This window comes from Megalobrama amblycephala, linkage group LG20 (genome assembly GCF_018812025.1).
Source record: "Megalobrama amblycephala isolate DHTTF-2021 linkage group LG20, ASM1881202v1, whole genome shotgun sequence".
In the NCBI taxonomy this organism is placed as follows: domain Eukaryota; kingdom Metazoa; phylum Chordata; class Actinopteri; order Cypriniformes; family Xenocyprididae; genus Megalobrama; species Megalobrama amblycephala.
In genome coordinates, this window is record NC_063063.1 from 9699029 (window position 1) to 9726138 (window position 27110).

General features: G+C 36.7%; 1 protein-coding gene across 1 annotated transcript in view; it reads right to left on the minus strand.

The window, feature by feature from the left end:
* The window catches only part of htra1b (HtrA serine peptidase 1b), a 50911-nt gene extending 24444 nt beyond the window's left edge, over positions 1 to 26467 (minus strand). Inside the window, exons 1-3 of the mRNA XM_048170622.1 lie at positions 25850 to 26467; positions 9976 to 10078; positions 7995 to 8199 (exon numbers count right to left, since the gene is read on the minus strand). Of these exons, the coding sequence (XP_048026579.1) occupies positions 7995 to 8199; positions 9976 to 10078; positions 25850 to 26309 (768 nt within the window). The 5' untranslated portion in view covers positions 26310 to 26467. The remainder of the gene's footprint in view (positions 1 to 7994; positions 8200 to 9975; positions 10079 to 25849) is intronic.
* Between the last annotated feature and the right edge of the window lie 643 nt (positions 26468 to 27110).

The following is a 27110-nucleotide window of genomic DNA, read 5'->3' on the forward strand; positions in this document are numbered from 1 at the left end:
AATAATCCTGAAAAAAAATATTGTACACAAATATTTTTTGCAATTGTACACATTAAATGTTTCTTGAGCAGCAGATCAGCATATTAGAATGATTTCTGAAGGATCATGTGACACTGAAGACTGGAGTAATGATGCTGAAAATTCAGCTTTGCCATCACAGGAATAAATTATTTTGTGAAATATATTCAAATAGAAAACAGTTATTTTAAATTGTAATAATATTTCACAATATTACTGTTTTTTACTGTATTTTTAATTAAATAAATGTAGCCTTGGTGAGCAGACGAAACTTCTTTTAAAAACATTAAAAATCTTAGTGGTTCCAAACTTTTGGACTGTACTGTATATATATATATATATATATATATATATATATATATATATATATATATATATATATATATATATATATATATATATATATATATATATATATACAAAATTATCTGTCATGTTATGGACTCTTATTTTAAAATTCTGTTTTGTTTCCTTTAGTTCCTGTTTCCCCGCTCTATTTGGTTTCAGTTTTCTTAGTTACTGATTATGTCCTCCTGTGGTTGCTTATGAATTTCACCTGTCTTTCTTTATGTTCACCTTGTATGTATACTCCCTGTTCAGTTCAGTTCCTTGTCGGTTCTCGTTTCTACCGTATAACTGTGAAAACATGGATTGCCAGAAAATTCCATCAATGGCTGGGAAAGAGTTAAGTAGATATGAAGTATAATTCCTACAGGTATGTATACTTCCAGTGTACCAGTGTATCTGTTTGTAGTAACATATCTGTTTTTTATAAATCAAAATTTTCAAACAACGCAAGTTTATAAGACAGTATGCAAAACTGCGAAAAAAGTATTTTAATAGGTTACTCAATCAAAAGATTAAACAACTACAAGCCAAGTATAATTAGAATACTTAATTATACTTGATCAAATATTGATAAATCTCGATCAAAAGATTGAGTACAAGTATAGGCCAAATGTACTTTTCTGTCAGTATAAGTCAAGTGTAATTTTAAGTATATTTCTGAGAAGTACAAAGTACTGAGAAGTACATAAAAAAGTAGACTGAAAGTATACTTATTTTAAAATAAGTATACTAATAGCACACTTGAATAACATGAACTTCTTTTTGTAAGGGTTATAATAAAGACTGTCTACTGTGTGCGTACTTACCGCAATTGTGACAATCAGCTTACATTATTGACCTTCTCAGACTAATACTGACAGCAAAAAAAAAATGCTGATACCAATAAGAATACCGATACTGTGCATCACTCAGCAGTATGTATTTTCAACTAATTTAAACTAAATTTTTCAACTAATTAACTGCTATTTTCAAATAATTAAACTCTATACTTGCAATGCTGCTTTCTGTGATGCTGCTGCACAATGCTTACTGATAAAGCCTGAATGAATACTGTAACGTTAATATGAGCACATAGAAATAAACATTCTACCTATTACTACTTATAATGATGAACGAAATTGACTAATTAATTGAACTAATCGTGCCAATACACAGCACATATATATTAACTGACGTCAATCGCGTGTACTTCCATGTAAATAGTAATCCGCCATGGCGCGAGCGCATCTTGCTCTTAAAGGGAATGGGAGATGACACTCTGATTGGTTTATTGAATGTTACGCCCATTACTCATTAAGAGAATAGGGACAACCCATTTTAAAAATGCGCCCCCGCGCACGGACCGTTTTTCCGTCGTTAAAATAGCAAAAGTGGATTTGGACACGCCCTGAGTGCACCTGCGCCGTGCGCTTTACACTTTGCGTTTAGATCGTTAAAATAGGGCCCCATAACTTTTAAAATCATAAAAGAATGCGTTTTCCCATTTTTTTTGTAAAAAATAGAATCGCTAAAGACACAAGGTGTGTAACAGTGTTTTTTTGCTTTTGTTTTTTCACACAACAATAAGTGAATCTTTGATGACTGAATAAGTGCAATTCACCTTAAGGTGACAATGTCTGATACACAATGATGATGTGATGTTTCACTCATAGTTACAGCAGGCAGAAAACAAAAGAATAGGAAGTATCATCAGCAAAACTTGAAATGGTTCAGCGATTTACTGTAAAGCAAGTACTGAACTGTCATTTAATGGTGGATCTGGTGAAGAAGCTGTCAGTGATCAAAATATTGATTTTGAAGATGTTGTACATCATAGTTTTGAGAATATGTTTGAGATCGCGAACATGAGCCAAATGCTACTGGGAAATGAGCTCTGACAAGGACAGTGATGATGCTCCAAAAGGTAACAAAATATGCTTTATTTTATTCTTCTGTAATTGATACTCTAATATCAGGAGAGTTTTATATTATAGCGATAGGTAGAGATCCATCCGTGTTAGATGTAGATAAAGACCCGAATATGTAATAATAATAATTGGTGAAACATTCATGCATGTAAGGGTTAAAACAAGGTCAACAAGTCTGTTTGGGGGAAGTGAAATGATGTTGACGCAATATTCTCTCTGGTTTGAGGAATTGGCTAATTGGGTGGGAGTAAAAAAACAAGAATCAGATTAGATCAAGAAACACAGAATGAATCCCAGAGAAAGGACAGGTGCAAGTGCAAATAACTACGGCAGATTTGGTTTTCCAGAGAAGGGATCCATTGAGAGACATTGCAAATAATCTGTAATGAGTTTGGAAATGACTTCCGTCCAAAAATAACCAGGAAAACAAGGTGGTCACCGTAACAACCCTGCAGCATATTTAAAAACAGCTTGAATGTTTCCCATGTCTGTTCTGTCAAATCATTTTAAATATGAAGAGGAATTCTGATATGGAATTCTCACTGGCGACAGAAACATGAACCAATCAACTAAGTCTGGCATGAAACTCAAGCTGAAAAGAAAATGAGACTGTTACCCAATATAAATTATTCACAGTATGGGAGTGACTAAGCAGAATCTGAGCCAGAGAGGAAGGGGGAGTTATGCATGAGAATCCTGGGAGGAATGAGACAGAGACGTGGCACTGCTGTCTGCCAAAACAAGGGCCAGTAACTGTTACCAAACCATATCTAACCGTAACACCACTCATATTGTTAAGTAAGTTGAGTGTCACTTGCGGTCATTAGACACTTAAGTACACTTAAGTAGCCTTTAATTTGACTATGAATTTTAATACACTTTTTTAATAATGTCACATTAGAAGTACAAGGTAACACTTTATTTCAATAGGTCCACTTTAGACATTCTGCTAACTGGTATGGTAATGGTTTGCAACTGGTTTGCAACTGGTTTAATATGGTATGGTTTGCAACTACATGTCAGAAACTCTCATTAGAGTATTAGTAGACTGTATGCTTAATATCTGTTGAACACTTTATTTTGATGGTCCCCCAACAGACTTTCTACTGACTATAAGTAACTTTGGAATTACATATCAACTTATTCTACTAACCTGAACCCTAACACCTAACCCTAACCGAATAGTATACTAACAATCTAATGAGAGTTATTTGACATATACAAACCCGATTCCAAAAAAGTTGGTACACTGTACAAATTGTGAATTAAAAAAGGAATGCAATAATTTACAAATCTGATAAACTTATATTTTATTCACAGTAGAATATAGATAACATATCAAATGTTGAAAGTGAGACATTTTGAAATGTCATGCCAAATATTGGCTCATTTTGGATTTCATGAGAGCTACACATTCCAAAAAAGTTGGGACAGGTAGCAATAAGAGGCCGGAAAAGTTAAATGTACATATAAGGAACAGCTGGAGGACCAATTTGCAACTTATTAGGTCAACTTGGCAACATGATTGGGTATAAAAAGAGCCTCTCAGAGTGGCAGTGTCTCTCAGAAGTCAAGATGGGCAGAGGATCACCAATTCCCCCAAAGCTACGGCGAAAAATAGTGGAGCAATATCAGAAAGGAGTTTCTCAGAGAAAAATTGCAAAGATTTTGAAGTTATCATCATCTACAGTGCATAATATCATCCAAAGATTCAGAGAATCTGGAACAATCTCTGTGTGTAAGGGTCAAGGCCGGAAAACCATAGTGGATGCCTGTGATCTTCGGGCCCTTAGACGGCACTGCATCACATACAGGAATGCTACTGTAATGGAAATCACAACATGGGCTCAGGAATACTTCCAGAAAACATTGTTGGTGAACACAATGCACCGTGCCATTCGCCATTGCCGGCTAAAACTCTATAGGTCAAAAAAGAAGCCATATCTAAACATGATCCAGAAGCGCAGGCATTTTCAGGCATTTAAAATGGACTGTGGCAAAGTGGAAAACTGTTCTGTGGTCAGACGAATCAAAATTTGAAGTTCTTTTTTGGAAAACTGGGACGCCATGTCATCCGGACTAAAGAGGACAAGGACAACCCAAGTTGTTATCAGCGCTCAGTTCAGAAGCCTGCATGTCTGATGGTATGGGGTTGCATGAGTGCGTGTGGCATGGACAGCTTACACATCTGGAAAGGCACCATCAATGCTGAAAGGTATATCCAAGCTCTAGAACAACATATGCTCCCATCAAGACGTCGTCTCTTTCAGGGAAGACCTTGAATTTTCCAACATGACAATGCCAGACCACATACTGCATCAATTACAACATCATGGCTGCGTAGAAGAAGGATCCGGGTACTGAAATGGCCAGCCTGCAGTCCAGATCTTTCACCCACAGAAAACATTTGGCGACAAAGAAGACCTAAGTCAGTTGAGCAACTAGAAGCCTGTATTAGACAAGAATGGGACAACTTTCCTATTCCTAAACTTGAGCAACTTGTCTCCTCAGTCCCCAGACATTTGCAGACTGTTAGAAAAAGAAGAGGGGATGCCACACAGTGGTAAGCATGGCCTTGTCCCAACTTTTTTGAGATGTGTTGATGCCATTAAATTTAAAATCAACGTTATTTTTCCCTTAAAATGATACATTTTCTCAGTTTAAACATTTGATATGTCATCTATGTTGTATTCTGGATAAAATATTGAAATTTGAAACTTCCACATCATTGCATTCTGTTTTTATTCACAATTTGTACAGTGTCCCAACTTTTTTGGAATCGGGTTTGTATTTAATTGTAAATAACATGCAATTAAGTGTCTAAAAACATTATATTACATTCACTTCTATTGAAAGTATATTATTTCCATTACTCCATATTCTTTCAATTAAGGAGCTATTTCTACCTAATCTTACCCTTAAATTTACTTTTGTTGGTGTAACCTAATATATTCATGTTGCTTCAGTAATGTTACATAACATTTTTTATTTAAATAAAATAAATTAATTTAGATGTTACCAAATTAATCACATTTTTTAGGTTACCATTTTTTCTCAGTGTACTTTTTTCCTAAATAAATCCTAAGTGTACTTCACGAGGTACACCAAGGAAGGCCACTTAGTTTACATGTCAGATACTATAATTTCTAGTTGGAATGATGGCACTTCAAGAATGTTCTTTATAAAAATATGTATTTCAAAGAAAATTTGCATCCGTAATCATTATTGTGTAGAAGTACTTTTTGTAAAAGCATTAGGGTGCTTGAGACTGCACTGTATTGTAAATACAGCATTGTTGATGTTTTACAGTCAAATTGTAGTATAATCTTTTCACAAATTATATATTTTTTAATTACCAACACATTTATTATATGTTATCCTACTTACCTATTCAAGGTTATATCTCTAAGGAGTATAATGCATTATAACACATGATATACAACGCAAAATTGATGTTGTTCATATGCTGTAATGCACTATGTCTTTGAAGGGATAACCATAAAAAAAGTATTATTTTCTAAAGCATACAACTGATTATACTGTAAACATCTTTATGTGGCTTGTTTTGTAGTCTACTTATACAAACTTTTAGTAACATATTTTCTTTTGATGACAAATGTGCAAAAGCCCATTTTTTATGTTACGTCCCCCAACATAACGTGTTTATTGTGTTGTCAGTGTAATTTAATGTTATATGAGCAACTCTAATCAAATCCTTGTGTCTGGGGTTTAATTATTGTAAGTCAAAATGGTCCCTTCTTGTGTTTCCTGACTCTGCCTGGGTGTGGAGCCAGGCTAGTTTAGTGAACAGCTTATCTGGACCTGTCTCTTTTCCTGATACAGTAGTGCCTCTAAGCCAAGAAAAGCATATCTCTGCCCACTTCTATGCTGGGCAAAAATGGCATGAGATAATACTGATGTAGCCTCTGGTATCAGGTATGATTTTTTTTTTAGAATTCATTTCTGAAGATCCTTTCATCACGGAAACAATCTCAGATGCTAATTAAACAAGACTAGACATGTTATCCATATCTCGAAAGCAAATAACTGAGGCACCGTTCCAAAAGTAGTCCTCTGAGTTAGCATTCTACCTGAAATGGAAACTGTGACTGATCTGGAGTGCTCTACATAGGCAGCAACTGTGTATGTCACACAAATATGGTGTGTTCAAGTCGTGTTGGAAGGATTATATTTGTGATTTGAATGCACATGAATTAGAAAAAAATAGAAAATTTGTGAACGCAACAGATGCAGGATCTGTATTGATGGTAAATGTGTTTATATGAAATTTTATTTTTTTCATTTACAATAAAACTAGCTAAGTCGCATGTACAAAATACGGTAGTATTGCACAACTACGACATAATATATAATGATTCAATGTACAGCACCTTCATGAACTGAGTAAAAACATAAAAAAGCAAAAACATATGCACATTTTTCCCCATAATTTTGTAAGTAGAGTTAAAAAATTTAATTTTTTGTAGAAAAGGTACATCACCATCTTTCGTACCAACCAACCAAGTAACCTGGCATTGTAATTATGACTTCCCAACTTGTAAACATGAACTTTCCAGGAGAACTTGAACGCACCAACAGTCTTCTCACACAAAGCGCATGGTAGAATAGCAATTGATTTCAGTGGAGTCTGGCTTTAGCTTGTTGCTAAGCTACTTATTGTGATATCTTTAAGATTGTAGCACACACAAATATTGGGTAAAACTATCAATTGTTTGTAATAGACTGAACTATTTTAAGCAATATTTTCAGTATTGAATTCTTTTAAATTGACATTTTTTCTTGCGTCATGCACCATCTGAGTGGATTTTTCCACTGAGCTTGTTACCATGCATTATGGAAATGTTTTCTCCTTCTAATGCTGCCTTAGAATTTGGGCAAAAGAAGGTATCTTGCATTAAAGGTGCTACAGAGGATCTTTTCGTCGACTGAGAAACCAAAGACTGTTACTGAGTTTTTGAAATGAGCGCATGCGTAAGAACAACCCCCCTCCTTCACAGCTCATTTCAAGGGAACGCCTCCCAAAACTCGTGCACGAGTATTGGAACACATTCGCTATGTCGTGTTAGTGGATTCATTATGTCGGACTCACCGCAGGTAACTCATAATCTGCAGTTGTTACTCCTGTCTCCTGACAAAAACATTGCATGCGGCGCCTGTGGAGTGTGGAAAGTTACTGGAGCGTGCAGCCGCGCACGTCTCTACATGGAACGTAATGGCAGTGATTGACAAGCCAGAGGGCCAATCCGTGCACGTCTTTCGCAAGGAACGTAATGGCAGTGATTGACAAGGCAGAGGGCCAATCCGCGCACGTCTCTCACAAGGAACGTAATGGCAGTGATTGACAAGCCAGAGGGCCAATCGTTTACGCGATGATCGCGTAAACGATTGGCTGATGTTTTTAAGGCCCTACCTCGTGCACAGATGATGTATATTAATATTATTCCTTTCAGTGCACCTAATAAATAGTCTTTTATCAGTTAGTAAATTCAGTTTCAAGTAATATTGCAAAAATGTATAAAACGAAACATCCTCTGTAGCACCTTTAAGTATCTTCTTTAGCACAGGAAGCAATGCCATAAAATCCTACCTATTTAGGCAGCTCACTAGGTTTTGGAACAGACCGAGAGTCTTAATATATATGTGGTATCCAAAAGTCCTGAGTGTGACATACTATATGAGCAGGTATGGACAGGTACTCACCGGAGCGTCTATCTTGATGAGGGCAATATCTGCTTTCTCATCCACGTCTTTGATTTTGGCGTCATAGGTGGCGCCAGTCTTCAGCTCGACCTTCACCCGATGCTTGTTGGCTACCACGTGAGCATTGGTTACAATCAGACCATCTTCAGACACCACGAAACCAGAGCCGCTTGCCACCGCCACTTCCCGCTTGGAGAACACCATTCTAAAAAAAGAAAATTGAAGAGGTTTTTGAAGATCACTTTTGATGAGAATCCCTCTTATAGTATGTCCACTTTCCATAGAGTAACAGAAAAGAATGATGGTCAATCAACATCATTGATTTGACTGTTTTCCAGCTAGACTTGAGACCAAGGATGAATTTCCTCTGACAAATGATTTGTGGAAAACATGATGGTTGTTCTCCAGATTTTTCACCACAGTGCATGATTTCAGCAGCCTAAAATTGAGGTTGGCTGTATTCTACAGTCTTATGCAATGATGAAGATATCATTATGTTTAAGAAAGAGATCCAATCTGTCTACAATGAAGTGGAAAAAAAAAAAATCTAATCAGATACTTCTACAATAATATACAGAATAACAATGTTATTCAGTATATTGAGTATATATGATTTAGCCATGAGGAAAATTTTTCTGGAACAACATCCTTGTTAATTAATCTTAGGTCAACCCCCCAACCTACTCCACAAATAAGAGAGAAATAATTGGTTAATGAGAATGTTGTAATCACGCTTACTTGGAAAAAGTCATCTAATATTGATGATAGAGGGCTATCAAAAGACAAAAATAAAGAGGGAGTATCTATTTTTCCCAGTGTTGAATCATAAAGGCAGAGAAAGATTAAGAAGAGCCACAAAATTGCTCATGTTCAGTATTAAAAATAAAGGTTCCAAGAACCACTTCTGTTTTCCCCAAAGAACCTTTCAAAGAAACAAAAATAACCATTTTTCTTAGGGCGAAGAACATTTTAATAATCTAAAGAATCGTTTTCTACTATAAAGGACCTTTTGTGCAATGGAAAGTTTCTTCAATGATGAAAGGATCTTCATTGAGCCACAGATGCCAGTGAATAACCTTTGTGTTAAAGCAAGGGTGTCCAAACCCTGCCCTAGGGGGCCACTGTCCTGCTGAGTTCAGCTCCAACTTGCCTCAACACACCTGTCTGGAAGTTTCTAGTATGCTTAGTTGGACCTTGATTAGCTGGTTCAGGTGTGTTTAATTGGGGTTGGAGCTTAACTCTGCAGGACAGTGGCCCTCCAGGAGCAGGACTGGACAGCCCTGTGTTAAAGGGTGTGTTCACACTTGGCAGGTTTCGTTAAATTAAAACAAACTCTGGTGCAATTGCTTTGTTAGTGTGGTTTAATTAAACAAGTGTCCAAACTCTGGTGGCCACCAAAGAAGTGGCTTCCAAACGATCTCTGGTGTGGTTTGACTGAAATGTAAATGCAACACAGACCAAAGACATCTAAACAAAACAAAAACAGAATGTGATATCACAAGATGCGACATAGGCATTACCTGTTTTTTCTCATTAAAAGAGCTACATTGCCCATTACAGTTCAGAACAGGTGTTGGAAATGCCATCTTCTGGCAGCAGATCTTCATTTGTGTGTAATGGAGGATGTGTTGTTTTGACTCCTTTACACATTTTTATCATCTCTTTGTGATTTCTAAGCTGGTAAAATACCATCATGTATGTACATACAACGAGTGCATTTAGCCCAGCACACAGCATTGTGTTGGATGTTCAGTAAGATCCGTCGCAAAATATGCATCATAAAAGCTTTGTATCTTTAGGATCGGTGTTAAAATTGACAGCGTGAACTCTAAACGAACCACAACTAAATGTATCATTTTCTTTTTGATCAAAAGCACCAAGAAAATCAACTGCAAGTTTGAACAAAGATAGTCCTGATAAAGATGTCTTCTAGGAGACATGAGATCATTGATCAATGGAGTATGTGATTCAAGATACATACTTGCGGAAGAGCTCAATGTGAACCACGGCCGGAGCGATCTTCTCCACCACATCAGCGATGAAGTTATATTTGTGCCGGAGACTATCTGGATTGTCCTCGTGGCCTGGAGAACACATGGCAAACAAAGAGTCAGATTATACCAGTATGGTACATCAAATAAACTGTGTTAAATTTAACCCAATTATTTTTTTAATAGAATTCAAGATAATTCTAATTCTAATTCTAATCATTATTTATTCTATAAGACTGGATAATGGATTGGGCCAGTGGTGTCAGGAAGTTGTACACCAAGGTCCTCAGTGCACAGAGCTTCAGGGCGTACCTGGGGCATGGGGCAGGGCCAAGTGCAAGTTAGGGGAAGAGTATGGGGCAGAGTATGGGGTCCGTGGCCCATGCTTAAATTTGCACCACCCTAAGGATGGCACTGTGGAGCTATAATGTGCCTACCAAAACCACACGCTTTTTGCCAATTCTCCATTTTTTCTTCTTCAAGAAGCCGTTTCATTTGGATATTCATCACAATAGGGAAGAAAAGACTATCATAACTTCCATTTCATGCAACTTTCCATTTCAACACGACAGCGAATGGAAAAAAAGCAGATTTTGGTCATTCAAGTAGATAGGTTTATTAACATTTTTCACTTAATGATATGTTGTAAAACATACAGGCATCCTGTAATACCAGAAACACCGTCTGGCATTTCTGGCAACCACAGCTGCCAGCTTTTCACTGTAAATTAACGGGATATGTTTTACGGTGTACAGTATTTATACAATAATTAAATAAATGGATGTGAAATATTGATTTGAATTGAAATTGTTTCTTTATATAAGAGGAAAGAGAGATTAGTGTGCTGTGAAAAACATAAAACTAGCACAGCTATGTAGGAATGTCTTGCTAGGAGACAACAGTCAGTGTCATTATACAAAAATATTTGACCACAGACCTCAACAGATCTCAAACAGGAACTGGAGAGGACTATTAAACCAGAATTATTCCATAAAACACCAGCAGACCTAAAACTGCTTATAAAAAAGCAAAATGAATGAGATGAATGTGATTTTTTGGGAAACAGAGGTTGACTTGTCTAGGCAATGATGCATCCTTAAAGTCACAGGAAGTCAGCAAGTGCTTATAAAACTTGGGTCTGAGTCAAAACATTTTATAACTTTGCACATGTAACATTATCTTTTACCTTGTATAACCCTCCTTTCACAACATCTGCAGGCAAGCACATCTGCACTGCTCCCTTGTCCATGTTAGGTAGCGTGCTATTTGTTTCTTCCCTAAGGGTCTATGTACAGCTCTATGTATCCACTGTTTGAAATACTCAGTGATAAATAGCACCTTGACCCAAAACACCAAAACTTTTATGACCTTTTTTTTTTTCATTTCTGGGAGATGCTTTACTATTTGGGTTATAAAAGAGAGTAATTACTATAACGCAACACAGATGGGTAAAACACCATTGCACGCTTGCCAAATCAAACACCGTCTACAACATTAGTGTGGAATTAACAAATCATATATACTCTGTTGTCTTGTCTGCTATTATGAATTATATCAGATGCTAACCTCATGGGAAATGTATTTTCTTAATGATACTTGACAACCTCTGGGAGATTGAGTCTTTTAAGTTGAAAATTGGTTGTAAATAGGAATTACATTTTACTATTGTAGAAGCACGCTGCTAAAAAAAAAAAAAAAAAAAAAAAAAAAAATTTAGGCTTATATAACTGATTGCCATTCCCTGTAGCACATCCCATCATGACTCTGGAATCTTGATAATGGAATTGTTTTTCCTCCCTCATAATATGGCTCCACATCTGTAGAGGGTTTTAGCACGTTTAAAGCGAGAGAACATTTTGTTTGTTATGTCATAGCTGGCACAAAATGTAACATTTATGCAACCCACATAAGAGTCATGTTTTATGTGAAAAGTACAAAATAATGATTCTATATGCTTCAGGGACATGGGGAAAAAGGTCAGGAAATGTCCGCATGGACATCTGCTCTTTGTAAGTGACACATTAACAAACTGAAAAGAAAATATTGCAGCTTTCATAACATTTTATTAAAAGCCGGTAGTGGGCATTAGGAGTTCAAACTCTTTTACAAATTTGCTCTGTTCAAAATCCTCTCCTGTGGCCTCATGGGATATTAAAGTGTCCATCATATGCAATGCATATTTCAGAATCTCATCAGAAGTATAGTAGGTCAACCGGGTACTTTTTTTACCTACTCTTTTATGAGTACTGTGAATTCAGACATGCTGTCACATAATGTTTTTCGTCCACTATATAGTAGGGAAGTATGCAATTTCGGATGCAGCCAATGCATCTTAGAATGTGAAAATCATTGCCTTTTAATGCTGTTTACGTAGACGGCTCACTGTCACTATCATTGTAATGTATTTTATGCTGTTATATGATGTCTTTCCTTGTGAAAAAAAAAGTACACTTAAGCATACTTTTAAAAAGAGTACTTATTATGGAAAAAAAATAATAATTTAAAGGAACATGAATGTAAACTGAATGTTTTTGTATACTTAATTGCATGTTATTTACAGTTTCAAATAGTTGAACTTAAGAGTGTTTTTTAAGTACCCACTTAAGTAAGACTTATTTATGTAATTTCATAATTATCTCTATTTTGTCTTTGAAATATGGTTTAAAGTGTACTGTTGAATGTACTGACAATCGTTTATGATAAACTAAAATAGGCAAGTGTCATTTCTAATGAGACTTATCACGTATTTAAATATATTTTTAATTACACATTTGAAATTGTGAAGTTGCAATTTAGTACATTTAAAAACTTTTTTTAAATGTCATGTCAAATAACACATTACAGTTAAAATTATTATCATGTGTTATCATGTGCTTTAGTATGACACATCAAAATAAGAACTTGTAATTTTAAATGTAGGCTGCTTTTAAACGTTTCATTTGACATTATTACAAAGTGCAATTTAAGTGTACCTAAGTGTGTTAAAGGGATAGCTCACCCCAAAATGAAAATTCTGTCATCATTTACTCACCTTCAAGTTGTTCCAAACCTGTATGAATTTCTTTCATCTTCTGAACACAAAAGAAGATACTTTGAAGAAATACTATGGAAGTCCATACTATGGAAGTCATTGGGGCCCTGGGCTTGTTTGGTTACCCATATTCTTCAGAATATCTTCTTTTGTGTTCTTTTGTGTTCTTTTGTGTTCAGCAGAAGATAGAAACTCATACAGGTTTGGAACAACTTGAGGAATTTTAAGAATCTTTAAGAATCATAGTCATAAAAGTGTAATCTCCTTAAAGGATTAGTCCACTTTTAAATACACTTTTCCTGATAAATTTACTCACCCCCATGTCATCCAAGATGTTCATGTCTTTCTTTCGTCAGTCAAAAAGAAATGAAGTTTTTTGAGGAAAACATTCCAGGATTATTCTCCTTACAGTGGATTTCAATGGCTACCAACAGATTGAAGGTCAAAATTACAGTTTCAGTGCAGCTTCAAGGGCTTTAAACGATACCAGATGAGTACACAATATATCGCATTGAAAACAAAATATCGCACTGAACGTACTTTCCGCTTCCGTATTCTTCATAACGCTTACGCTGAATGTTCTACGCCTTCCCTATTCAAGTTACGGAAAAAAACGAAACTGGCGCCGCGTTCGTTCCGTAAGTAGAATAGGGAAGGCGTAGAACATTCAGCGTAAGTGTTATGAAGAATGCGGAAGCGGAAAATACATTCAATGCGATATTTTGTTTATAAAGCACAAACGGTTGTATTTTTTTCGAAAATGACCGATCGATTCGCTAGATAAGACCCTTATTACTCATCTGGTATCGTTTAAAGCCCTTGAAGCTGCACTGAAACTGTAATTTTGACCTTCAATCTGTTGGTAGCCATTGAAATCCACTGTAAGGAGAATAATCCTGGAATGTTTTCCTCAAAAACCTTCATTTCTTTTCGACTGACGAAAGAAAGACATGAACATCTTGGATGACATGGGGGTGAGTAAATTTATCAGGAAAAGTGTATTTAAAAGTGGACTAATCCTTTAAGTACACTTAAGTGTTTTTTTATTATTTCTTTAGTATTATATTACCTGCAAGTACAGTTTTTAAAATATACTTTTAAAATATACTTTTAAGATTTGAGTACACAACAAGTGCACATTCATTACAATTAATTGCATTTCTTTTTAACAAGGTGTATGCATTATGTGCCCTTCAAGTGGAGTCGGAAATATCATAATTCCAGGAATGAATGACCAAGAGAAGTTGTATTTACAAGTGGGAAACGAATTATGATACAAGAGTTGTGATGTTGGAAGGGGTGTGTTGACTTGAAACATGGTGGAAACACTGATCTAATATAGATAATATAATTAAATATTTCTACAATATTTATAAATGAGATCAGTGAGTGGAAAACAAATCTGTAGTGAATGAGGTAAAGTTAACATATGAAAACTTCTCAACCATCAGAGATAAATGCCTCCTGATCTCTCAATCTTCTGCTCTGTTGACCTTGATTACCCATCTAGAGGAAAACTTCTCATCTTGCATAAAAAAAGCATATTTTCCGGACACAGAGCCACAGAATTTCTGAAATGAAAATGACTGTGGGAATATCCGAAGAGACTCCTCTTTCAGTACACTATTGATTACACTGTTATGAAAACAGCTGGACGCATCTGTGCTACTAGATTTTCATATTATTTCAAAATGAAACATAATTTTGCATCGTAATGACATCATAATCCTCACAAATTTAACCTGTGTTATCTTGTTGTGAAAGAAGAGCTAGTATCCCGGCACAAATGTTTATTCTACATTTAGAAACTAATCCCAGTCGACTCTAGTTGAATTCAGTTATGTTATTATGTTTTGTTTGTCATATCATGATTGGTATATGATGGCTATCAGACTCTGTTTGAACATGTTTTTTAGATTACAGCTTGCAAGTTATGAATCATGTGGAAACTCAGAATTCAGATATTCCAGGTGAAATTTGGGCCAGTTCTTTATATGAATGGGAAAACTGTCATAGATGCACTATGCAAATGTCATTAGCCCTTATGTGAACTGCCTGTGCCTGTGTCATCACTGCCTGTGCCAGCTATAGTAGGAAGGCTTGCAAATAGACTTAGAGAGAGTTGTGATGTAATGTCGTTTATGTGCTATTAGTAGGTCACATCCTATTGGCTTAAACAGAGAGATGATTCCTTACCAGCAGGAGCATGAGTGCAGACACATCTTTCAAGAGCACAGTCTTAAAGATTATGATTATAAGTGAAATATTTCTAGAAGCTAATATGTTATGGGGGTGCAGAAGATGTCACGCATATGAGCCAAACCAGGACGTGCTAGGGGCCCCATTCACAACTTTAAATGAGTTTTTAATTAATTGTTCTTTTTTAAATGTAAAGGCACAGTATGTTTTTTTCACCACTAGGGGTCGCTAAACTCTTCAAAACAATAGAGTGCCCCAGGGATGACGCGTTTTTGTAGGCCAACCCGGAAGTTAGTGGCGCACAAGGTTCCCTCGGTTGAAAGCCTATGCATTTTTCCCATAGACTTTTGGAAAATCGTAGAAAATAAGCTCTGTGTTTAACAAAGGGTTATGACACTTACACGTTTTGTCTATCAAGATAATCTTTACAAGTTAACACAACATTTATAGATTTTGAAGCCTAAATAAAGTCATCAGATATAAAAGGCTAACAGTAGGCTATAAACGGACTACAGCCATAGACAGTAAAAGAAATGGACACAGCGACCCCATTGGAACTCAATTGAGACAAGTGAAGCCCATTTTTAGCGATTTTTAGCACTTCCGTTTCTGACGCGCAGACTCAAACTAAGCTTGATGACGTCAGCAACCTGTCTGACAGATGTAAATCTTCTAGTAGCTGTGCGTGCAAACTGCCATCGTTAATCTTGCAGAGACGGTGAGCTTGAGCGGGGAGTTCTTTGGCGTGAGTGAGCAGGAGTAAGTATTCTGATTAATTATTTTGTATAGTATTTTAAAATGTAACGCCAGTACGCCATATTAAGTTAATGCATACTATTGCCTGCGAGCTTCTCCTCCTGTCTGTACGGTAATTTCTCTACTGTGCGACAGAGAGTCGAGTGTTTATGACGCAATCGTTAGCCTATTTTTACAAAAACTGTTTCTACGGGGCCATAATGTAACATAGAAGGTAATGGAGCCCTTTATACATTGTCGTGTATCTTTAGAAATAAATAATGGACAAATGGAGTCTTTAAACGCCTCAGATGTAAAGTTATTCGCTGTCAAAGTGACGCCAAAATGAATGGGAGTCAATGTGATGCTAACGCAAGTGAAGTTCTGCTACAAGATGGCGGCACGCGGCCGACTTCAACTTCCGGTCGACTTCCTTGGGCACTGAGTACAGCACACCATAGTCGCGGATCAAACTTTATTTAGAAAACAACTTTATTTAAAAACATGCTCGCTGATTATGATCTGCGCTGTTATTATCCACTTTTTCATGAGAAATGCTGTCCAAATGTCCCATTTTTAATGATGACGTCTAAAGTCCCCGCCAAAGGAAGTAGCAATTTTAGCAATTTGTTAGCAACTGCCGATTTTAAGACACAGTAAAAGTTTAAAAAATCACAAGTGGGTTATAACTGGTGTGTTTTATGTCATAGATCAAAACGTGAAAGTAGCCTATTTAGAGGCTTTGTTAACCACAGACCTTATTTCAGGCGATTTAGCAAAAACCCATTCAAAAAACCCATAGACTTGATGGCGTTGGAACCGGAAGTCCTAAAATGCTAACTCGCTTCTGGATTTTGCCTACAAAAATGCATCATCCCTGAGGTACTCTATAACAAAGGCGTAGATTGATGACGCAGTGAATGAGCATGGACTCATGGAACATGTCGTCATTCCGATGGATCTAATAATGTTAATGAGGGAAATAATGTTTATGGATGAGTGAATGCATTCATGTTTTTAACATGACTGTGGTATAAAGCAGGGCGTGGCCGAGAATCACAGGTGCGATTGCTAATGAGAGACAGATATCAGTGCCACATGCGAGTCCCAGGGGATATAAAGGAATGAGGACATTTCATTCTACTGAACTACTCACAAAGCTGAAATATTTCTCATACAGTTCAGTTTATTTGACAAATTAAAATTGTGAGGTAACGCAGCACTGTTTCACTTGGTCTCACGTTAAGGCGGAACACACTAAGCCGACGCCAATGAACTAGTGGCGACGAAAGCAGACTGTGGGGTTGGCTCACGTCGGCAGCGTCTGTGTTCAAAGTTGCCCTGACACACCAAACCAATGCTAGACAGCCGATGGCCAAGTAGCACGTTAGTTCTGCGCCTGCGTGAGATGAAATGCCTTTCTGAACCAGCAGGTGGCAGTATCTGAACAGCCAATCAGAATTATCAGATGGCCAGACGGACCGACGAGCTCCGGACGCCGATTCAACATTTCGAATCGGCCGAAAAATGCCGACGAGGACCAACTTCAGCCGACGGTGCGGAACACACTGAGAAAACTTAGTCGGCCGACGTGTGCAGAAAGAAGTGGGAGAGTCTGGGACACATCTAAAGGAGAGGCCGTGCCCCTCTCATGACGCGAATTCGCGTCTGTTGTGAAGTGAATTTCACGTGCGAATGAAGCGAGTAAACTCAAAATGTTCAAGCGTCCAACTACGGGCGAATAGCACGATTTATTAGCGCGTTCCGGCCGGAAAGTGAATTTCTCTGAATTTACAAATTATTGGAAACATTTAGGGAAATGTAAGTAGCCTACACCACTGAATGAAATATATAACACTGTGCATGTGTTTTTTGGATATTTTAATATAAAAATCTTGCATATTGCGCCTTTAACAACTAATAATGTAGTAGAATAAAATTAAAATTAAATTAGAATAAAACAAGTGACATTAACAATGCTTTTAAGAACAAAGAGGCACTCGCCCAAAATCAAAAGTGGTGACACGAAGACCATGTTCGTTTTTGTTCTTCCAGCTATGTAAAGAATGAGGTTTGTCTAGATAGTGTGCAGTATATGCTTAAAATTGCAGCTCTGCAGCTATAAGTTATTTTATTATTATATAGTTATTATTTTAGTGCTTAGGAGTTTATTGCAAATGTATACATTATAATGTCTTCTTGAAAATAGGAAGGTTTTGCAGGAATATGGAATTGTTAAGATCACTAACCCTTAACACGAACAATAGCAATAGTGATGCTTGACTTAAATTGTCTTAACTTGGGGCATTGAATTTACTATGAAAGTGATTAAAGGCCCACTGAAGAGCAATGGAAAGCACAGCATTATTCATTGTGTTGACGTAATTTCAACTGAAACAGGAATACAGGGTGATATATTGAACAGCCAATAGCGTTTTATTCATGTTACAGCTCGGCCAGAGCCGTTAGACTCTGTAAAACCTCTGTTTCCTTCTAATCTCTAACCGTTTCTCCTCATAATGTCCTTTATATCGCTTATATACAGCATTCTATGCAGAATTCAAATGGGTCCGATACCTTTTGTAAAATTCTGTCATTTATTACTCACCCTCATGCCGTTCCACACCCGTAAAACCTTTGTTAATCTTCGGAACACAAATTAAGATATTTTGTTGATGGCTTTGTGAGGCCTCCATAGGGAGCAATGACATTTCCTCTCTCAAGATCCATAAAGGTACTAAAACAATATTTAAATCAGTTCATGTGAGTGCAGTGGTTCAATATTAATATTATAAAGCGACGAGAATATTTTTGGTGCACCAAAAAAAATAAAATAACGACTTATATAGTGATGACCGATTTCAAAACACTGCTTCATGAAGCTTCGGAGCGTTATGAATCAGCGTGTCGAAGTGTTTCGGAGCGCCAAAGTCACGTGATTTCAGCCGTTGGCGGTTTGACACGCGATCCGAATCATGATTCGACACAGAAGAATCATAACGCTCCAAAGCTTCCTGAAGCAGTGTTTTGAAAAAATCGGCCATCACTAAATAAGTCGTTATTTTGTTTTTTTGGTGCACCAAAAATATTCTCGTCGCTTTATAATATTAATATTGAACCACTGTACTCACATGAACTGATTTAAATATGTTTTTAGTACATTAATGGATCTTGAGAGAGGAAATGTCATTGCTGGCTATGGAGGCCTCACTGAGCCATCGGATTTCAACAAAAAATATCTTAATTTGTGTCTTCCGAAGATTAACGAAGGACTTACGGGTGTGGAACGGCATGAGGGTGAGTAATAAATGACATTATTTTCATTTTTGGGTGAACTAACCCTTTAAGGCTAACATATTCATACTAAAAGCTAAAAAACTTAAATTTTGATTTCAGGGGGACTTTAAAATGATATCTATTAATCATGGAATATCTGGCAACCATAAGTTCAAAGTCTTGGCTCATTGGTCCCATTAGGTAAATCATTCCTAAAACATATCTGCCCTTTTCCACATCAGTGGCAATTTGCCTGATCCCAGAACTGCACTGTCGACATAAGATTCTTCAACTTTCCTCTCAGTTCTTATACTCCGCATGCCACCATCTGAGATCGGTTTGTGGTATGCATTTCCTCCACTGATGCAAACTCAGCACTTGGGGAAAACCAAAGAGAGTGTGTGTTGGCTTTATGCAGCATAACACACTTACTTCTACTTCAGTTTGAGACAGACACTCTCTTTTTACTGTCATTTCTGCAATAAAAACTCCATGTACACTCTAAAAATGCTGGGTTGTTTCAACCAATGTTTGGGTCAGATATGGACAAACCATTTTGACAAACCAAATTTTAAACTCAACGGTTGGGTTTGTCCATATTTGACCCAAATATGGGTTGAAACAACCCAGCATTTTTTAGAGTGTAGTCAGAGAAAATCCACACCACTGATCCACTTGCTCATTAAATCACCCATTAACTCAAAATTTGATGTCTGTCAGCAATTAAAGCCAAATGCACTATTTGTTCAGTTCGGGGAAATTTTCTAAACATGATATCACACATATGTCCTTCATGGATCATTTGGGTGTACAACAATGTAAGTGTTTGGGCAAGACCACTAGTCCTCTCATCACAGGGGCGTTGACACCATGTAAGGGTGTTTCTTCAACTATGGGCACTTTTATGTGCCAAAAGTTGGTTATGTAATGTGTTGTTATATAAAGGATTTTGAAAATTGTTTTACCATTCTATTGCCATTTATTTACCAGGCTACTTTTCAAATGCCCCTTGTGTATAGGTTTTATTGTTCCTTATCCACTATGTTATCCTAATCCAAAAAAGTTAGTATACTTTTCTAACTAGTACACAATATGTCAGTGAATAGCATTATATGAAAAATGAGGAATGTAATGCATAAAAAAACAAAGGTAAGTATCACAGAACAAAATATTTCAATAGTCCATAATTTTTGTCAAATTATACAGAATTACACAAAAAGTTTGAGAATACAAGTTTGTGTGTAGGATACAATGTAATTCCCACCACAGGATAATATCAAAATAATAATAATAATAATCACGATAATGTACATTTTTTTAAGATTAATAATAAAAATGACAAAAATGACATAATTCTTTTGGATATTCTTAGCGGACAGTAAACTATTGAGAGTGTGAAAAGTGTGTTTTAAAAGTGCTGTATGTCATTGTTTTGACTGTACTAAAGCATGAAAATATGTTAAATACTAAAAATAGAAAAATACTAAGTTTGCATACTTGTTTCTCATAAAAACAATGCTACTGCCAGTTATTCTAATTTGAAATGTGCATTCCATTTTTGTTTTGATCTGTGTATTATCCAATATATTTTGTCAGTTAGTGAAAAACACAGAGTATTGTAGCCATGGAAGCTAGCAAACGAACTAAACTCATAAACTTACACTGTAAGGCTTATCACCTTCCATTGTCAATTGTGCTCATTCCTGTTGCGTGTCCTCAAACTGGCAACCTGCGTGAGCTTCGAGTCTGAGGAGGAGTGGTTGGGGGAAACAACTCTCTCCAATAATTTGAATTTGGATGGCAGTACCCATTTCAACCACTAGCTGTCAATATTACATACTGCACCTTTAAGAGAGTTTGTTTTTCTAAGTTCACAAGGCAATCAGTGCTGGATAGATTACAAATTGTAGTTGGTTATTGATTCCAAATTAAATGACAAAAATTGTAGCTAGTAATGTAATTCACTACATTACACATTTAAGGTAATGTAATCTGACTACTTTTTGATTGCCTAACTCCTTTATCATATTGATTTGAATAGGAAAATCTTGTACCATATTGTTATAAAAATACATAGAGGAAAGAAAATATATTCCATTTTTTGTTATCAACAACATGAAGCGCATTAACCCTTAAATGCATACCTCGGGTCTTTAGTGACCCGAGACGTCATTCACTACCCTCCTCCTCGTTCATTTTTTAAAGTTAGACATCAACCTTCTTGGTATTCCTCAATCAATTCATTATAAAGAATATAACAAGAAAAAAATCATAAAATTATAAAAGAATGCCTATTTTTGTAATAATTTTTTGTAAAAATTGTATAGGGACGCTAACGACCCGAGGTGTGTATAAGTGTACGTATATTTTTTTTCTGCACAACAATAATTGAATCTTAGATGATGGAATAAGTGCAATTCACCTTTATTCCACAAGGTGGCAATGTCTGATACACAATGATGAAGTGACAACTCATTTAGACAGAAAACAATATAATAAGAAAAAGTACTGAACGCAATCAAATATGACTGTCACTGTTACTGGATGAATCTGGTGAAGCTGTTAGCGATCAAAATATTGATTTTGAAGATTGGGCTAATATTCGTGACCTCAAACATAAAACTAGCCCATTATTTGCTGAATTTACTGGGAAATGAGCTCTGACGAGGACAGTGATGATGGCATAAAACATCTGCTCAAACTGAGCCCTTTCAAACTCCAAAAGGTAACAAATATGCTTTATTTTATTCTTCTGTAACTGTTACTCTAATATCAGAAGAGTTTTATATTATCGCGTCAGGTAGAGATCCTTCCGTGTTAGATATAGATCCGGGTCGATAAAGACCCGAATATGTAAGAATGATTGGCAAAACAGTCATGCATTTAAGGGTTAAATATTATATAAAGCTAAAGCTAAAAGCTATTAAGTAATTAAATCATAAAATGTTTTAATTAAAATAAATAATTTTCAAATAAAACCATCAAAATAAAACATTTACTAAAAGAGATTAAAAATGTATTTATTTATGTGCATGTCATGTGACCAAATGTCCACTTAATCTTTAATAATGGCCACTTCTTTACAATAGAAATGCTACAGCCACTTCATTTATTGACAAGATCTTTTCACACCCCTATCATTGCCTTACTTTTATTATTGACCTAACTTATTAACTTCAAATCTGAGTGGGGTACTTCAAGTAAATATATTAGGTCAAAGAGGTTCGTCAGGAGCTGATTAGATCTGGAAGAACTTCTGAACATATAGACCTTATGCCCCAGAGAAACAAGTGTGCAGCCATCTTAAGAATTTTGTTTTTGAACTTCCATCTTTGCAGTAGCTCTGTATATTTCTATGGCACTGCTGTCGAAGAGTAGTTAGCTGGTGAAGTAGATTTACTTACTGTAGAGTTAAAGAAAGACATCATGAGCATTGTAATGTTTGAAGCAGATGTTATAACAAATGTCAGTAAACTGGGAAGATTTTAAAACGAGCGGTTCATTCATAAATCCGTAAGATCTTACCTTCACGCTGTGGAAATACAAACCGGAAGACAGAACACAACGAGCACAGGGCTAAAAAGGGGCTGGGCTACATAAGGTCTATATAAGCAGTAGATTTTTTTTTTAAGAAAGGAAAATTTAAAAGATAAAAAAGAAGCACAGTAGTAGGGAGAATACATGTAATCAATAAAGTTGTCTGATTACGAATGCTTTGTAAAACATAACAATCTAATTACAAGTACTTAATTTTTGGAATCTGATTACATATTCCAGATTACATGTAATCAGTTACAACCCAGCACTGAAGGCATAAGCCCATAAGTGCATGTCTTCTGAAAATGTGGGTAAGGAAAAACAGCTCAAAGACTGTAAAATTTGACCTAGATCTGGATCCTCAGAGAATAGGTTTCTGAGATAATGTCCAGCCTCAAGAACTCCAGATGTAGATGACATCATGTGATGGGAGATGTCTTGCTGTAATAGCTTTGACTTAGTAAAAACAGAGATTTTGGCTGTAGATCTTAGATGAAGCAGAACTCGGGTGCACTAGGCGTACAGTATAACGCTATTTTTGGCCAGTCAAATGGTGACCGGAACAAAGGTTGAGGTGATAACTTAATAAGCCAAAGGGAAGACGCAGAAAGCCGGGTTACGTGGATTGGTGCAGACAGCGCCAGGCTTGATTTGGAAATCATTATGTCCAAAAAGGCCTGGTAACACCTAATTAATCACATTGGAAGAGGCTTGTTCAAGTGTGTTCAGAAGAAGTTCAAACAAGTTTAGTACATTACAGATCTGTTACAAAACCTAGTGCTGTCTGCTGCCTAACTTAAAAGGGTCAAGTTGTGTTGCCAGAGATCTAATTTGACATTTTCCTGCTTGATTTCAAAGTACCTCAGATCTTTTCTCAAACACATAACAGATTTTATTCATCAGAGCTTTCTGTAGTATGTAGGCACCCTTAGAAACTCACCAAAATGGCCTTAGATGGTAGCATAATGTTGCTGAATACCTTTCGAATGTTTCTAAACACTGTGTAGGCTTTAGAAATGTGCTAAAGACTTTGATTGCATTTATGCTTTGATTATGAATAACAATATGGGGTAAAACGCCTCCTTTGAAATGTTTGGTGTTTGAAATGTCTCCATTCTTATACACTGAACAACTGAGTTATGATGGGCCAGATCTCTTTGAAGCACTGGATTTATGGAGACCACACGGTCTGTTCTGAAACACTAACTTTTTTCGAAATTTACTTTTCCTTCTACAATTCCAAGAGAATCTGGATGAACTACGAACTCACTCTTCTTGCTGGTAAGGGTGCAGAACTCTTCCTTGTGTGGTTATCTGCTGTGGATGTGTTTTTGCACTATATTCCAGTATGTTTCCTGTGCCAAGAATAAATCCCTGTAATGGGGCTTTAGACGAACTGGCAACATCTAATAAGCTTCTGTGTTTACTGTCTTGAGAAGGAGCCAGTTTAAATCACGCAATTCCAGATCCTGAGAATCTGACAGCACTTTAATTTTTTAATTAGGGGAAAATAAAGGTAAATCAAACAAATTATTTAGTAGACGAAGTCAACAAATAAAGGGTTAGTTCCCCCAAATATGAAAATAATGTTATTTATTGCTCACCCTCATGTCGTTCTACACCTGTAAGACCTTTGTTCGTCTTTGGAACACAAATTAAAATATTTTGATGAAATCCGATGGCTCCGTGAGGCCTTCAGACAGCAATGGTACTTCCTCTCTCAAGAGCCATAAAGGTACTAAAAACATATTTAAATCAGGTCATGTGAGTACTGCGGTTGTACCTTAATATTATAAAGTGACAAGAATATTTTTGCGCACCAAAAAAAAAGCAAAATAACGACTTTTTAACAATATCTAGTGATGGCCGATTTCAAAACACTGCTTTGGAGCGTTACGAATCATTAGTGTCGAATCAGTGATTCAGATTACGTATCAAACCGCCAAACTGCTGAAATCCCATGACTTTGGCGCTCCGAACCAATGATTCGATTCGTAAAGGTCCGAAGCTTCATGAAACAGTGTTCTGAAATCGGCCATCATTAGATATTGTTAAAAAGTCGTTATTTTGCTTTTTTGGCACACAAAAAAATATTCTTGTCGCTTTATAATATTAAGGTAGAACCACTGGACTCACATGGACTGATTTAAATATGTTTTTAGTAGCTTTCTGGATCTTGAGAGAGGAAGTACCATTGCTGTCTATGCAGGCCTCACTGAACCATCGGATTTCATCAAAAATATCTTAATTTGTGTTCCGAAGATGAACGAATGTCTTACGGGTGTAAGACGACATGAGGGTGAGTAATAAATTACATTATTTTCATTTCTGGGTGAACTAACCCTTTAAAGTCATACATTTTAAAGTATTATTTAAATTTATTAGAATATTATAAGAGAGGGTCTATGTGGATAATGGAATATAAGCATTAGGGGATGTCAGACAGATTTCTTAGACTTCATGGAATGGAGTGAATTTGATATTCTGTCTGAAATGCTCTTGTGTGGTTTGGCTATAGCTTTGACTTTTCTGCAGACTAAATCACTGCATCATTAAACTAATGCAATGTGATTTATAGTGCACTTATCAAAAGAAAAGTGAACTTTTTTTTTTATTCCTCAGAGAACTTTTCATTCTCTTGATGTTTATAATTGTCTAAACACTGTCGCTCTAAAGAATCCTAGAACCCAAAATGCTGATCTGAATAACTTTTTGTATCTCCTAAAATCCATAAATAAACCCAATAATAGGCTACTATAGCCTACAGTAGAAAAATATGTTGATAAGAAGAGGGTTTCTAATAACCTTAAAGAGAACAATTAATGAAGCTGTTTTAAGAAGTTGCGAACTCACAATATTAGGAAGCTTAGCTTATGTTTTGACATAATAAGACTCAAAAATGCTGCAGGCAGCTTAATTATGGATATACCATCAAAAACTAGATAATGTCAAAATGTTTTGAAACTCCAATGCCCTAAAACTCTAAAGGTAGGAAAAATCTAGATAATGTCAAAATGTTTTGAAACTCCAATGCCCTAAAACTCTAAAGGTAGGAAGGCAACATTCGTTTTGAGCGCCAGTCTTACCTTTCCCGCAGGCTCCTCTCTGGATGAAGATGATGGGCGGCTGCTGGAGTTTCTGCGCCCGGTTACTGACTCTCTTGAGTTCGCAGATGTTCCTGTAGGACACCCCATCACTCCCGCAAACGGGATCAGGGCTCTTACACACGCATACGCCGGTCTTTCCTCTCCTCCTCACGGTGGTCGTTTGTCCGACCCCCTCGGACACATCGCACTCCAAACCCTCTCCACACTCCGGGTCTCCCAGTTTCCCTGTACCGCCGCAGGGCTCATCCTCGCCGGACGCGCACACTGGGCAGCAGTCGCACTGGTCCAGGATGTCTCCGGCCAGACAGTCGGCAGGTATGGGCGGACACAGACTCTTATCGCAGCGCTCCGGACAGCCGATCACATAACGCTTAGAGATACGCGCATCGCACAGCAGAGGTACCAGAATAACACACACGCATAGAACCCACAGACGCATTTTAATATTAATCTAATAACAAACCTTTCAAGTAGAATCTCTTCAAGTAGGCTAATCTAACTACGTTTTGGAATACGTCACTGGACGAATAAAATAATGCACGTAAACTTGACAGAGTTTGATGTGCTGTCAAATGCCCGTTATCCTGCGCTTCAATGACAGACTTTATAAAGCTTGGGAAGCATAAACAGCAACGTTGATTGGTTAGTTGTGTATGACGTCAACGGTGTGGTGGGACGGGCCGCAATGGTAAACAAAGAGGCCACGCCTCAAGCATGTGTCTAAATATTGTGGTAACAAATCCCATGCACACCTGTTGAGGAGATACAGTCTTATATAATGTCAAAGAAACTATTTAATCCAAGGAAGAATAAGAAAAACCCACCCAAAATTTCTCTCAAGTTAGAGTTGCATATATATTAGTAAAAGTTATATGAAATAAGAGGAACGTGTGTATGTTACTTATATTTGTAATTAATAACATTGTATTACATTTCATTATATTAGTTAACCAATTTGCATTAAGGGGCATATAACGGCTGAGGAGAGAGAATGAGCAAGAGGGAGATTTGAAAATAAGAAGAAAAAAACTGCAGAAAGAGAGATGAAACAATACAAAAGAGCTCAAAAGAATATCACTGGAATGAAGGTTTATGACTGAGCAAGCGCTTTAGGACCTGCGTTTATATTAGAAAAGCGCTGGAGAGAACTAAGTGGGAAGGCCTGTAAACAGACGCGGGGGCTGCTTTGATTCCTTCTCATGTAAGGCAACACTGGATTTGAGTGCCTGGAGCTGCTGTG